Source organism: Rhinatrema bivittatum, chromosome 4 (assembly GCF_901001135.1).
Source record: "Rhinatrema bivittatum chromosome 4, aRhiBiv1.1, whole genome shotgun sequence".
Taxonomy (NCBI): domain Eukaryota; kingdom Metazoa; phylum Chordata; class Amphibia; order Gymnophiona; family Rhinatrematidae; genus Rhinatrema; species Rhinatrema bivittatum.
This window is the reverse complement of record NC_042618.1, coordinates 400881384-400894662: the sequence shown is the minus strand read 5'-3', so window position 1 is coordinate 400894662 and position 13279 is coordinate 400881384. Positions and strand designations below refer to the sequence as shown.

General features: G+C 42.3%; 1 protein-coding gene across 1 annotated transcript in view; it reads right to left on the bottom strand.

The window, feature by feature from the left end:
- The window catches only part of TAFA1 (TAFA chemokine like family member 1), a 672428-nt gene that overhangs the window by 217880 nt on the left and 441269 nt on the right, over positions 1-13279 (bottom strand). The window contains exon 3 of the mRNA XM_029601058.1: positions 5949-5996. Coding sequence (XP_029456918.1) covers positions 5949-5996 — 48 coding nt within the window. The remainder of the gene's footprint in view (positions 1-5948; positions 5997-13279) is intronic.

Sequence of the window (13279 nt, the reverse complement as noted above, 5' to 3'; positions counted from 1 at the left end):
GCTGCGCGAACAAAAGTACGCGATCGCGCTTTTTTTAAAAATCTACCCCTAGGAAGATAATGATGTCCTCTCCAGTTTTCACAGATTCATAGTGTTATAATAGGATCAGCATTTAGTTTGTTCGGGGTCCTGTTATAGCTTTTGCCTCATTTTGTTTCTTTTTACTCCCCTAAATTTCGACCCCCTTCCTTTATTGTTTTTCTTTAGTATTATGAGGATAACATTATTTTTAATTACGTAAAATATGTAATCATGGCTGAATGTACAAGTGTAAAATCTCTTGGATTTAGAGTTTTGCTTTGTGATCTTTTTTCCCCCTTTTCTATTTATGTTATTCTCTTATTTCTGTGATGAAGTTCTTAATACACTTTGTTTAAAATTGCATAAATAAATAATAATAATTAAAAAAAAAAAAGACATAGAATACTAGGTGTGGAAAGGAGAAAGATTTTCATTTTGTTTTTTCATTTCGTTTTCGGGGATTTGATTTTCCACGAATTTTGTTTTGTCAAATATTTATTTTGATTATTTCATTAAAACAATGAAATAATCATTTATACAAAAAAACCCCCAACAGCAACACAAAAATAGAAAAGGGACCTTCTGGAGGCTACTCAAGCCTCCCATCCATCCCTCTCACCCTAAAAAATTCCAGGGCCAGGGTCTTCCTTGGGCCCACTTACTCAGTATGTGGGGAATCCAACACTGAAGCCTGAGTCTTGCATAGGGCATAGGCTGAGATCGTCGTATAATGCCACTTATCAAAATGATCCCAGAAGATGGCATCTGTTGGCTTCAAGAGTCAAAGAAAATAAGATGGAAGAGGAGCTCTCCGAGGCCTGGGCTTGACCATGGGCCGAGGCCCAGGCATTGGGACCTGGCCTCCGGACTGGGTCACACTAGGCACAAATCTAGGTGTCAGGGCACAGCCTTTGGGTTGGGTACCAGCATCAGGCCTGGGACTGGCCAAGGCCCAGCATTGCAACCCAGTCTCCAGACCAAGTCAGGGTGTCAAGTCTGGACCCAGGCCCTGAGCTAGGCCAAGGTAGAGGCATCAGAATGCCTACTCTGGAACAGGTCCCAACGTCGGGCCTGGGCCCAGGCTGAGGCCCAGGTGTCGAGCATGGGCCTGGACCATGATGCTTTATCCCCAGCGCAGGTAAGTTTTTTATATTTTATGGGGGGTCTTGGTCAAGGCTCTAATGTTAGGCTTGGGCCTCGGCTGAGACCCCAGCGTCATGCTCAGGCCTGGGCTGCAGTTTGTGTGTCAGGCCATGGCCTATGCCTAGGCGAGGCCCCAGCCTTGGACCCAGGCCCAGGCCCTGGTGTCACATTCTGACTTAGGCCGAGGGCCTTGCTTTGGATCTTGGCCTATTCCATAGGCGAGGCCCCTGCTTTGGGCCTGGGCCTGGGCCTAGGTCTGATGGCTCAATTGTTTTCAAATCAAAACGTGAAAATCAACAAAATTTCGTCAGATTTTCAATCATTTCACTTTGATAATGAAATGAAATAGGAAATTTCGTCTAATTTCCTATTTTGTTTTTCCCAAATGCCCATCCATATATAATACTAAACAGCATAAAACATTAAAAACATTGTAATAAATGAAACAGAGATAAAACATAAAATTAATAAAAGATCCACATAATATATCTACCATCACAAAATGCTGTCAAGCAAAAGAAAGTCTGCATAAACAAAAAAGCTTTTAGCTTCTTTCTGTATTTTTTAATGTAATATTTCTTCTATTCTATATAATAGAATACTTTATATGATTCATTGATCTGATACACAAAGTCTTTTCTTCAACAGTTATATGCATGCACCCCCCCCCCCTCCCCCCTGGTTCCTTAAGTGCTCTTTTCCCAGTAATGACACACAAGGCCATTATGACACATGACACATTTATGAATTGGTATTAGATGACCTAACAATGGAATCTAACCTGTGCATTCAAGCCAGATCTTTCTCATCCTATTTTCCCCTTCCTGCGAGAGAGAGCTTCCTGCTAGCTGTGACTATGCTGCTGCACTACAGCATCTATGGCCCACCTCGGGTCAGCATGATCTTGATCTGACAGATCAGATGTTATACTGGATAACTGTCAGCTTGTCCTTCAGCAACCTGTAAATCATGTAGACATTCTAATTCAGTCCCCAGGAATGTGATATTTGTGAAAGGAGAACCACTGCACGGATAACATTTTGTGTTATCCGTGCAGTGGTTCTCAACCCAGCACTCAGGACACACCAAGCCAGTCAGATTTTCAGGATATCCAAAATGAATCTGCATGAGGTTAATTTTCAAACATTGCCTCATTTATATGCAAATTTATCTCATGCATATTCACTGTAATCCTGAAAATCTGACTGGCTAAGTGTATGATGATAACCTCTGATCAACTGTTATATTGAGGGGCAGATTTTCAAAGGGTTACGTGCGTAACTTACGCGCATAACCCCGAGAAAGTGCCCCCTGCGCGCGCCGAGCCTATTTTGCATAGGCTCGGCGACACGTTCAAGCCCCAGGACGCGCGTATGTCCTGGGGCTTTGAAAAAGGAGCCGGAAGGGGGCGGGGGCGGGATCAAAGCCTCCTGCACGGTGGCCGTGCTGGAGGATCATGTGCCGGCAGCTGGCCGGCACACACAAGTTACGCCTGCCAGAGGCAGGCGTAAAAAGGATAACAAAGGTAGGGGGGGATTTAGGTAGACCTGGGGGGCAGGTTAGATAGGGGAAGGGAGGGGAAGGTGGGGGGGAGCGAAAGGAAAGTTCCCTCCGAGGCCTCAGAGGGAACGGGGAAAGCCATCGGGGCTCTCCTAGGGCTCGGCGCGCGCAAGGTGCACAAGTGTGCACCCCTTTCGTGCGCTGACCCTGGATTTTATAACATGCACGCGGCTGCGCGCATGTTTTAAAATCGGGCGTAGATTTGTGCGCACCGGATTGCAAGCACAAATCTGCGCCCACGTGCATGTTATAAAATCTGGCCCTAAGGATGTAAATTAAAGGATAGGAACTTTTATTTTACTTATAATTAATTTCTTGACTTGATATTGCCTTTCTTATTTTCATTAAAGATAAGAATTAAGGGGCTGATGCACTAAAGTACAGTAACATCTGCTGTTAATATGTGCAATGAAATGCAAATATGTTATCATGGATGCTCAAGTACATGCATACAATGTATAAACATTCATGCAGCTGATATCACAAAAACTTAACTACACCTTGGCAAGGTATAGTTATGTTTTTTTAGTGTTAATGTGTCTACCATGCATTTTGCACATTTTAATATGCATACTTATTTGCTGCACTAATTGGTAAAGCATGTTATTACTTCATTAGCAAAGGTTTTGAATTAATATTATTACAAGCTAATTTACAAATGTTAACAGCATCATTGACGTGTGCTAACCATTTGTAATTGACAATGAAGGCACTTAAAAATTATTAATGCTTGGAATAGCATTAAAATGTTTTAGTCTACTGGTCCCCAAAATTAGAAAACAAGATATACATTCACACACACACACGCATATATATATATATATATATATATATATATATATATATATATATATATATTTAGATCATACAGAATATGTAGTATAAGCTATGACTATGATGATAGCCAGTTTGACATTGGTGTGTTTTTGTTTTAAATGTGACTTGTTTATATAATATTATTTATGATATTTATGAATGTTTTTTTGTTAAACTGTTTAGAAAATGTGATTTGCTGTATACAAGTTTCAAATAAATATATAAATACATTTAACAAAACAGAAAAAATCTCTCCAAATAAATTGGTTTTATTCCCTGTGGTTAAAAATGTAAATGACCCCTAAGGATATGGTACATTTCAATAGATGGGCAGGGATACAATAATTAGCATTTACTGATCATTGATCCAAAGAACTTATTTATGAAAGATTGGATAGAATGCTTTCCCATGCATTTTATAGAGGCTTTTGTTTTTTTCACAAAAGTGTGTTTTCTTCTATCTTCAAAGCAAATGTAGCCTATCAAAGCACTGCTGGATGTACATGCTGTTTTTTCTATAGCTATCTGCAGAAATGAAATATTCTACGATGAATCATGAAAACTTGCACCATTTTATTTGTATTTCTAAAACCAGAATTCCTAAAAGATGCACTTGATATTAAAGAAACTGATTCAGCTGAGTATCATGAAAGAAACTGATTTGTGCCGGATTACGTGCATCTTTAAGAGAGTCAAATCATGACAAACACAGACTGAGCTCCATTACACACTCGGTTAGTAGATGGGCCCATAAGCTTGGAAGGTCTGGGGGGCGCACGCGCCACTAACTGATTTTCTTTGGAAGAACTGCACAAAATATGTTTAGTAAAATAGTGTCTCAATCTACAATGGAAAACTGAAAATATTTCCTGTGTCATAGACCAGTGTTTCCCAACTCTGTCCTGGAGGCACACCTAACCAGTCTAGTTTTTAGAACAGTGGCAAACAATATGCATGAGATAAATTTGTAAGTACTGGGTCTCCCATGTATGCAAATATATCTTATGCATATTCATTGCAGAAATCCTGAAAACCAGAGTTATCAGATGTGCTTCCAGGATAAGGTTGGAAAGCACTGTCTTAGACATGCAAAGGCTGGCAGCATAATGCAAGGATTCTCAGTGAATACCACAAACAGATATGGTTTTCAGGAAATCCACAGTGAATATCCATAAGATGTATTTGCATGCATATGGTCCAAGAACAAGGTTAATTTGCTTTTCTTGGTTACCCTGAAAACTAAACCTGTCTGCAGCCCTCAAAGACATGGGGTTGGGAATCCCTGGCATAGGGGTTAGAGCACAGAGTGATTGCCTACACCACCGCCCACTGTGTAATCTTCAACTATATACCTCTCTGACTTCATCTATTGTGTGCTCTGAGGGAGGGACACTACAACTGTGTGACTGATTTTATACAGAGCTGGGCATATGAATGATTAACAAGCAACAGATTATGACTGCAGATAAGGACTGTAAGTCCTATCTAGTCTGCCCAAATTCTTCCTGATATAGGGGTAGATTTTAAAAAGGTGCGCGCGGGCGTACATGTGCGCGCGCTACTCGGCGAGCGCACATGTACACCCGATTTTAAATTTGCGCGCGCAAGGGGGTGCACAATTGTGCACCTTGCGCGCACCGAGCCACGCTGCCTTCCCCGTTCCCTTCCCCTAGCCTGACCTTCCCACCCCTTCCCCTAACCTTTCCCCCCTAGCCCTACTCTAACCCCCCCGACCTTTATTTTACCTTTGGTGCGCGCCGGCCGACTGCTGGCCCTCGATCCTCAGCACAGTGGCAAATAAGGCCGCTCTGCTGGGAGCGTGACCCCGCCCCCGGACCACCCCTTTTGTAAAGCCAGTCGTGTCCCGGGGCTTTACACGTGCCGCTGGGCCTTTTTAAAATAGGCCCGGCGTGTGTAACCTTTTGAAAATCCGGCCCATAATGTGTGAAAGCACAGCTAAGCTCTGTCTTTCCCTTCGTTTTTTTCAGCTAAGAATGTTTGACTTATCGAACACTGTTTTGAATTGCATTACTAATTTTGCTTCTACCACCTCCATGCATCCAGCTCTCTTTCCATTCAGTGCAGTAAAGGTAGAGTGATAGAGCGTTTAATTCCTCTTATTTACAATACATTTCATTTTTCTATCCTGCCCTCCTAAAAAGAAAGCAAAAACAGGATGGCTTACATCTTATCAAAAATGATGATAAAACTAGCAAATATGATCAAAATCACAAATACAAAATAAATAACATTCCCAATGCCTCCAACCCCCATAAGGAGTAGTGACAAAAATTTAAACCAAACACCGACCCTGCTCCAATCCATTCCTACCCAACTGGCCACCAGCATCTCAAAAATCACTCCCTGATCACATCTCATAAGAAATCAAATGACAGGAAATGACTCACCAATATCCCCCAGTGTCCTGCTGTTGGGAAAGTGATCTGAAAAGTATCCTGTAAAGAAAATAAGCACATTGATTAGTTATAGATAGAGCCCTGGCAGCACAAGAAGTTCTTATAAAGTTCTCAGAATTCCTTCTACATTGTATAGATTCATAGGGCTGCCTGTAAATTACAGACAGAAGCACAGAAAGAAAACGGAAAGTAAATAAAATGAAATATAACATGGATAAAATGTAAGAAATGAATGTCCATAGAGACAGAAAAAAGACCATGAGCACAGAAAGAATTTAACAGAGAAAAAAATGCCCAGCAATCCTATAGGAAGGTGGTCATTGATCCTTGCTGAGATAGATTTGAGAAATGCAGCCTGTGAAAGTACAACTGAGTGCCATTATGGAAAAGGGCAGTTACAGCATGTACTTCAGAAAACTTTGTATACAGCATAAGCACTAGCACTACAGGGACAGCAATAGCTATTACATGTATAAAGTCAATTTCAAGAAAAGAACTGGGAACAGCATATGAACCAGCCTCTAATGACTTCTGCACACTCGCCAGATCTCTTACATGCTTTGAGGTAACCTCACAGTACATCCTTGACAACATCTGGAATGTATATACGTTTACAACATTTGTAGATTTCTAACCTCTGAGGCTCTAATTGATTTTTTTTTTGTCATTAAAAGTTCCTTTTTTGTGTAATCCTTTATCGGGGAGGGGGGAGTCTACTGTTTCCCCTAGGGCCATAAAAATATTTGTTAATCAGAGCTGCTTTTGCCATCCTCCCCCTTCTCTCTGCACCTCTCAGGGAGTGAGCTCTTGCTGTGGGGGGAAGGAAATCCTATGTGGCCCAGGTGATGGAGTATCTCTCTTGATGTGTGTGTGTGTGTGTGTGTGTATCATAGCTGCAGTATTCTCCTCAGGGACAAACAGGCTGGATTCAGACTGGGTGTTCAAATAAAGTTTACTGGTTATTTCCAAAACGTCAATCATTGTCCCATAAATGCTCCACAAATGAAACTGTACATCTGAACTATTTACATTGTCTCTTTACTAGGATGCTTGTGTCTATCTCTCTAGCTCCTGGAAGGGAGCTTGCCACTGTCTCCTCATCTGTGCAAGCAGCCCAGTAGATTGGGGAATCCTAGGGGGGAGAGCACCTCCCTACGAGAAGATCCAACTTGAGGCCAAAGTGCAGTACGATGCCCACAAACTGTGCCCTGATCCCTTTGGAGTGGAGATCCAATTGGTAGTCTCCAGATCTTGATGTTATAATCCCGTTCTCGTCTTCCTCTCTGTGTGACTTCTCTGGGAGAGAAGCCTGATGTTCCAGTCTTGACAAAACTATCTCCTTTCTCCAAATTGTGAAGATGGGTGTGAAAAACCTCCATATTAACAAAAAGGGGGAAAATCCAAATGTCTCTATCCAAAATATCTCACCCTGGGTAGTTTTGTCAATGGTCTTACTTGCTCTAGGAAGTAGTCGGGTTACTCACAGGTCTCTAGCCCCTGCTTTCTGTATTAGAGGGTTTGTCCCTCTCCAAAACAAGAAAAACTAATAAATAATCTGTCAAAACGCTACAAAAATATCTCTCTCTTAAAAAAAGGAGGCAAACCCTCTCAGACAGGGAGTGTACTGATGAAGAATTTCCTCTAAAAGCGAGAAAAATACCAAGTTGTGTTGGTGGGCCCAAACTCAGCAGGGTGGAAGTAAAAACAATTCCTTACTCTTCAAGAGCCAACTCAAAATGACCACACACTCTCTACCTTAAGATACATCTTATGCCTTTAGGCTAGCCAATCACAGACAGCTAATGGAGAGACTGCAAGAGAATGGAAAATCCCACTGCTGTTACTGATACTGATGGTAAGGAACCTAGTGTCATCTAGTGGCTAACCAAATCTAGTGGCTAACCAAAGGGTTGGCAACATTTGTTTCTCCTGCTGATGTATCACTAAAGATTTAAAATTATTTAGAGTAGGAGTAAGTAACCTTTCAAAGAAGAGCCTATTTTTTGTATGTATTTGATTAAAATATTTTAAGCCCCATCACATAAGAACATAAGAAGTTGCCATACTGGGTCAGACCAAGGTCCATCAAGCCTTGCATCCTGTTTCCAACAGTAGCCAATCCAGGCCATAAGAACCTGGCAAGTACCCAAAAACTAAGTCTGTTCCATGTTACTGTTGTTAGTAATAGCAGTGGCTATTCTCTAAGTCAACTTAATTAATAGCAGGTAATGGACTTCTCCTCCAAGAACTTATCTAATCCTTTTTTAAACACAGCTATACTAACTGCACTAACCACATCCTCTGGCAACAAATTCCAGAGTTTAATTATGCATTGAGTGAAAAAGAACTTTCTCCGATTAGTTTTAAATGTGCCACATGCTAACTTCATGGAGTGCCCCCTAGTCTTTCTATTATCTGAATATTTATATGCCCTCCCACCTTTGCTCATTGTGACCTTGGGCAAGTCACTTTACCCTCCATTGCCTCAGGTACAAACTTAGGTCTGGATTCATCATTCATCGCAGAATGATGAATCCTGCGAAAATGGGGGGTGGTGGGGGCGAAGAGGGGGCGGGCCTACGAAAGCCCACAGCCTTCACACCACGGCAGTATGATTTCGGCAGCCATGGTGCACCGGCTGCCGGCTTTCACACCAAATAGCACCACCGTGAAAGGTGGTGCTATTCGGTGCGCTACTGCCTACGATAATGTTAGTAACATTATCGCCGGCAGCGAAGACAACGCCGACTCTGCCCCTCCCTGCCATGACTCCGCCCTTGCTCACCCCGACTCCACCCCAATCTAATTTACATGCTATCGAGCCTTTGATAAATGACCCCCTTAGATTGTAAGCCCTCTGGGGATAGGGAAATACCTATAGTACCTGAATGTAATCCACTTTGAAGCGCTGAAAAAAGTGCAAAAAGCGGAATATGTCTAAATTAAAAAAACAAAAAACAAACCCGATATGTACATATGAGGTAAAGTTGTAACTGTCAATTTAAGGAGAATTTTAAAAGCCTGGCACACACATCAATTAGGGGATGCGCGTGCCAACCGAATTTTTAAAAGTGCACATATTCACGTGGAAATGCCGCAGCATGCACATCTCAAAAATTTACAAAAAGGGGCGGGGCATGGGCATGGTCTGGATGTAGCATGGGCGTTTTGGGACCCAGCAAAGAGATGAGCTGTATATAATTATGCGCCCCAGCGTGCACCGAGGTCCCCAGCCACATAATTTTACTTCTGCTGTGGATGACGTGTAAGTCATAAAATAAAAGCATCGAGCCATTTCTGAGGGGGTTTAAAGGGTCTGGGGTTACTGGGGTGAGTGTAGGCTATCAAACCAGGAAGGGTTGGAGGACTTAGCTGCTAAATGGGCAAACTGGTAGACGAACTGGTAAACTGGAAATGGCGTGGGCATGTGCCCCCTTTTCAAATGCCCCCAACGTCCGCGGTAGTTGTGGGATTTGCAAACCCACTTAAAATTTGGCGCACATGTGCGGGCGACATTTACGCGTGAAGTTATAAAATAACCGCGTCCCTGGGCAGGGGCTGACGCATGTGCACAAATATGAGCCCGCGCGCCACATGGAAAGTTACCTTCATTGGTAAAAAGTCCATGGTTTTATGTCTCCTGCGAACCTTACACTAACTTTCAAAACGAAGGCATGTGGGTGTACTTTCATTTTGAAAATGACCCCAGGAAAACTAGTCACACGCCTGAACCAGTAAGGGTAGTTTTCCAGAGAAAAAATATATTCACACTATTAAAAATGCAAAAGGATGCACTTTGCTCCCAATCCCTGCCCAACCCTGCTCCTTTTGTCACTATGGGTAAATTTGTATGCACAGAAAGTGGGCCTATAGTGTGGGTAATTTTCCCAGTATATAGATGGCAATTTTTCAAAAGCCCATTTCTGCTGATAAAGCACTGTTTTGTTTTTCCATTGAAATGGCTTTTAAAATGACCCTGTCTATCTACACACATAAACACTAATTGATATATAACATGCAACAAATTGTTATTGAAATGAGAGAGAGAAAAAATGTCAGCAACCAAAAGAATTCTATTTGTTTCTTTGTTCTTTCAGAAATCAGGTTAACAACTATGAAGTCAATATTCTGTAATTTTGCAAACAGGAAAGTTAGAGGATGAAGTTATACACTTAACTTTATCCAAATATTCAGCGGGTGTTATGCATTTAAGTCTGCCACGGATATTTCTGGATAAAGTTATGCATATAACTATATAGGGATGCTCCCTAGGGATTAGTATTTTCCAAACTCAGGACACTTTTTATGAGTCACAAAACAACTTGGAACACATTCTTTAGCAAAACTGTTATTTTCCTTAGCATAACCCTGTGAATTCAGCTCTGTATTTGCATAATAAGAAAACTCAAAGAGGGTAATTTTCAAAGAATACCACACAACCCCATATATGCGTGTATATAACCACACAGAGATCTACTACAGTATTTTCTAACGCGCAGGTTATTAAATATGCGTATGTCTCTTGTTATGCGCAAATACCTGCAATGCAGAAAAAGTGCATACTTTTTCTACCTATTTTATAAACGTACACATTGGCTAAATTTCATTTGGTTCCTAGATTAAGGATCCAAAAAGGTGGGTGGCTAGCTACTGAGGCAGAGTTAAGATGGAATTCAAAGTTAGAAGCTAAGCACTCATTTTCAGAACTAGGCACTTAAAGTAGAAGCCTAAATCTAGGCAAAAGAATAGCAGCTGTAAAGTTAGGTACCTATGTTTTAGGTTCTTAGATTCATGCGAATTTTCAGCTGAAAACTTAAGGCTGAATTTTCAAATGGCCACACGCATAAAAATCGGCACACGTGCGTGGCTGGGCCCTATGTGCGCCGCACCCATTTTCAAAAGGGCACGGCCTTGCACGTAAGTGCCGATAAGTGCACAAGTGCCGAGCCCTGAAAAAGGAGCGGGCCGGGAGGCGTGGTCTGGATGGGGAGAGGTGGGGAGGGGCGGGGCTGGGCGGGATGGAGGACGGCCAGGACAGCAGCCAATAGCTGCTGTCCCGGGAAGCATGCGCCGGCAGCTGGCAGGTGTGCGCCAACTACATCTGCTTGGAAGGAGCAGTAAGTAGGAAAATAAAATATTTTAGGATAGCCAGATAGGGGTTAGGGGTTTAGGTGGAGAGGGGAAAGGGGAAAGGGAAGGAAGGTTAGGCAGGGGGTAGGGAACTGGGGGATGCCCGATTCCGTCAAAATTTGGCCTCCCCAGCATGCGACGCCCACACATGCGGATTTTAAAATACATCGTGCATGAACGTGCAGCCAACGCCTTTTATGACATGCACGCGCCGGAGCATACATGTTATAAAATTGGTGCATCCATGTGCGCACATGCGCATGTTTTAAAATCTACCCCTTAGATTCTCAATTTAGGAGCATGTATTTAGGAGTTCAGCTTTTTGGAATACCAGCCCTTTGCATGTATGTATGTATATATATATATATATACATATATATATATATATATATATATATATATATATATATATATATATACAGAGAGAGAGAGAGAGTTAATACACTTATGGGCATTCAAAAAAATATTCAAGTGTTCAGTAATACACCAAGTAACTATGCAATTATCACAAACACTTATGATATGTATCTTTTTAACAGGATACTTCTCACTTTATACAATCAGCCAGATATCTGTGCTATAACAGAAACCTGGCTCAAAGAAACCGACCTAGTAATCCTGAACCAACTCCCCACCCACCTTTATGATATTTTCTCCCTTCCCAGACACAAAAAAAGAGGGGGAGGTCTCCTATTGGCTGCTAAAAAAGATCTTGAACTAATCTCTCAGAAAGTTACCACAGCCCCCAAGTTAGAAATTGGATTTTTCAAATCTTCACAATTACAAATCTGCCTAGTTTACTCCCCTCCTGGCCGCCTCGACCACAACTCTTCCCCACTCATTGATTTCATTGCAGCAAACATAGACACAGAGATCCCAGTAGTCATCCTCGGGGATTTCAATCTCCCCGTCGACTCCATCCCCTTACCCCCTTCCTGCGAAACCTTCCTATCCTCCATCTTGGCTTTGGGCTTTAAACAAATTGTCACCAGCCCCATGCACAAAGCAGGCCACACACTGGATCTGATCTTCACAAACTCCCACCTCCTCCATGTTGACCCTCCCATCTGCACCCCAGTCCCCTGATCTGACCACTCGCTTATAGAAACCAAGCTCTCCTTGAATAAAGCACAAACCTCCAACCAAAAACTAATTAACACCATACAATACAGAAAACCCTGCACCAAAGAAGAGCTAACCCATGCCCTTGCAAACAACCTAGACTTACTAGACCTCACCAATGTCGAGACTGCCTACAACTCTTGGACCCAGATAACTAACAACATTGCAGTCAACATCTGCCCACTCATCTCTAAAAACTTAAACCCAAAAACCCCAAAAAAACCTTGGTACACAGCTGAACTAAAGTCACTAAAATTAGAATTAAGAACCAAGGAAAAGAAATGGCGCAAGGACCCATCACCCTCCCTACTAGCTGCCTACAAACTATCTCTCCACATCAACAGAAACATAACCCTTAGAACAAAAAAAGACTTCTATGCTCAAAAAATCCACAGCTACCAATATGACTCCAAGGCCCTCTTCGCCTACGTTTCGAACCTCACTAAAAATAACACCGCCCCTTACCCTAGAGAATGAGGCCACAAACAGATGTGATGAATTAGCACTCTTCTTCCACAACAAAGTGGACAAGCTTATGTCACGATTCTCCACCCCCTCCTCATCCCTCCTCACCCAAAAATATTCTAGCAACTCTTTTAACTCATTCAAACCTATATCCCCCTCCGAGATAATAACTCTCCTAAAGAGAATGAAACCTTCCTCACACCCGGAGGACACCATCCCATCAAAACACCTTCTCACCATCCCAGACCTCATTGCCAAGCTTTTATCAGAAATCATTAACTGCTCCCTCTCCCTCGGACATATTCCCTCTGCTTGGAAACAAGCCTCCCTCAAACCCATACTAAAGAAGCCGAACCTAGACCCATCGGACCTGTCAAACTTCCAGCCTGTCTCCAACCTCCCATTTCTCGCTAAACTTACGGAAAGCGTGGTCAACCTACAACTCATGGACCACCTGGAAAAACACAACACTCTATTCGCTTCACAATATGGCTTCCTTAAGTTCTTCAATACGGAAACCCTCCTAATATCCCTAACAGATACCCTGCTCAAAGGTCTCGACAAGGGTCAGTCCTTCATCTTAGCAATGCTTGACATCTCTGCAG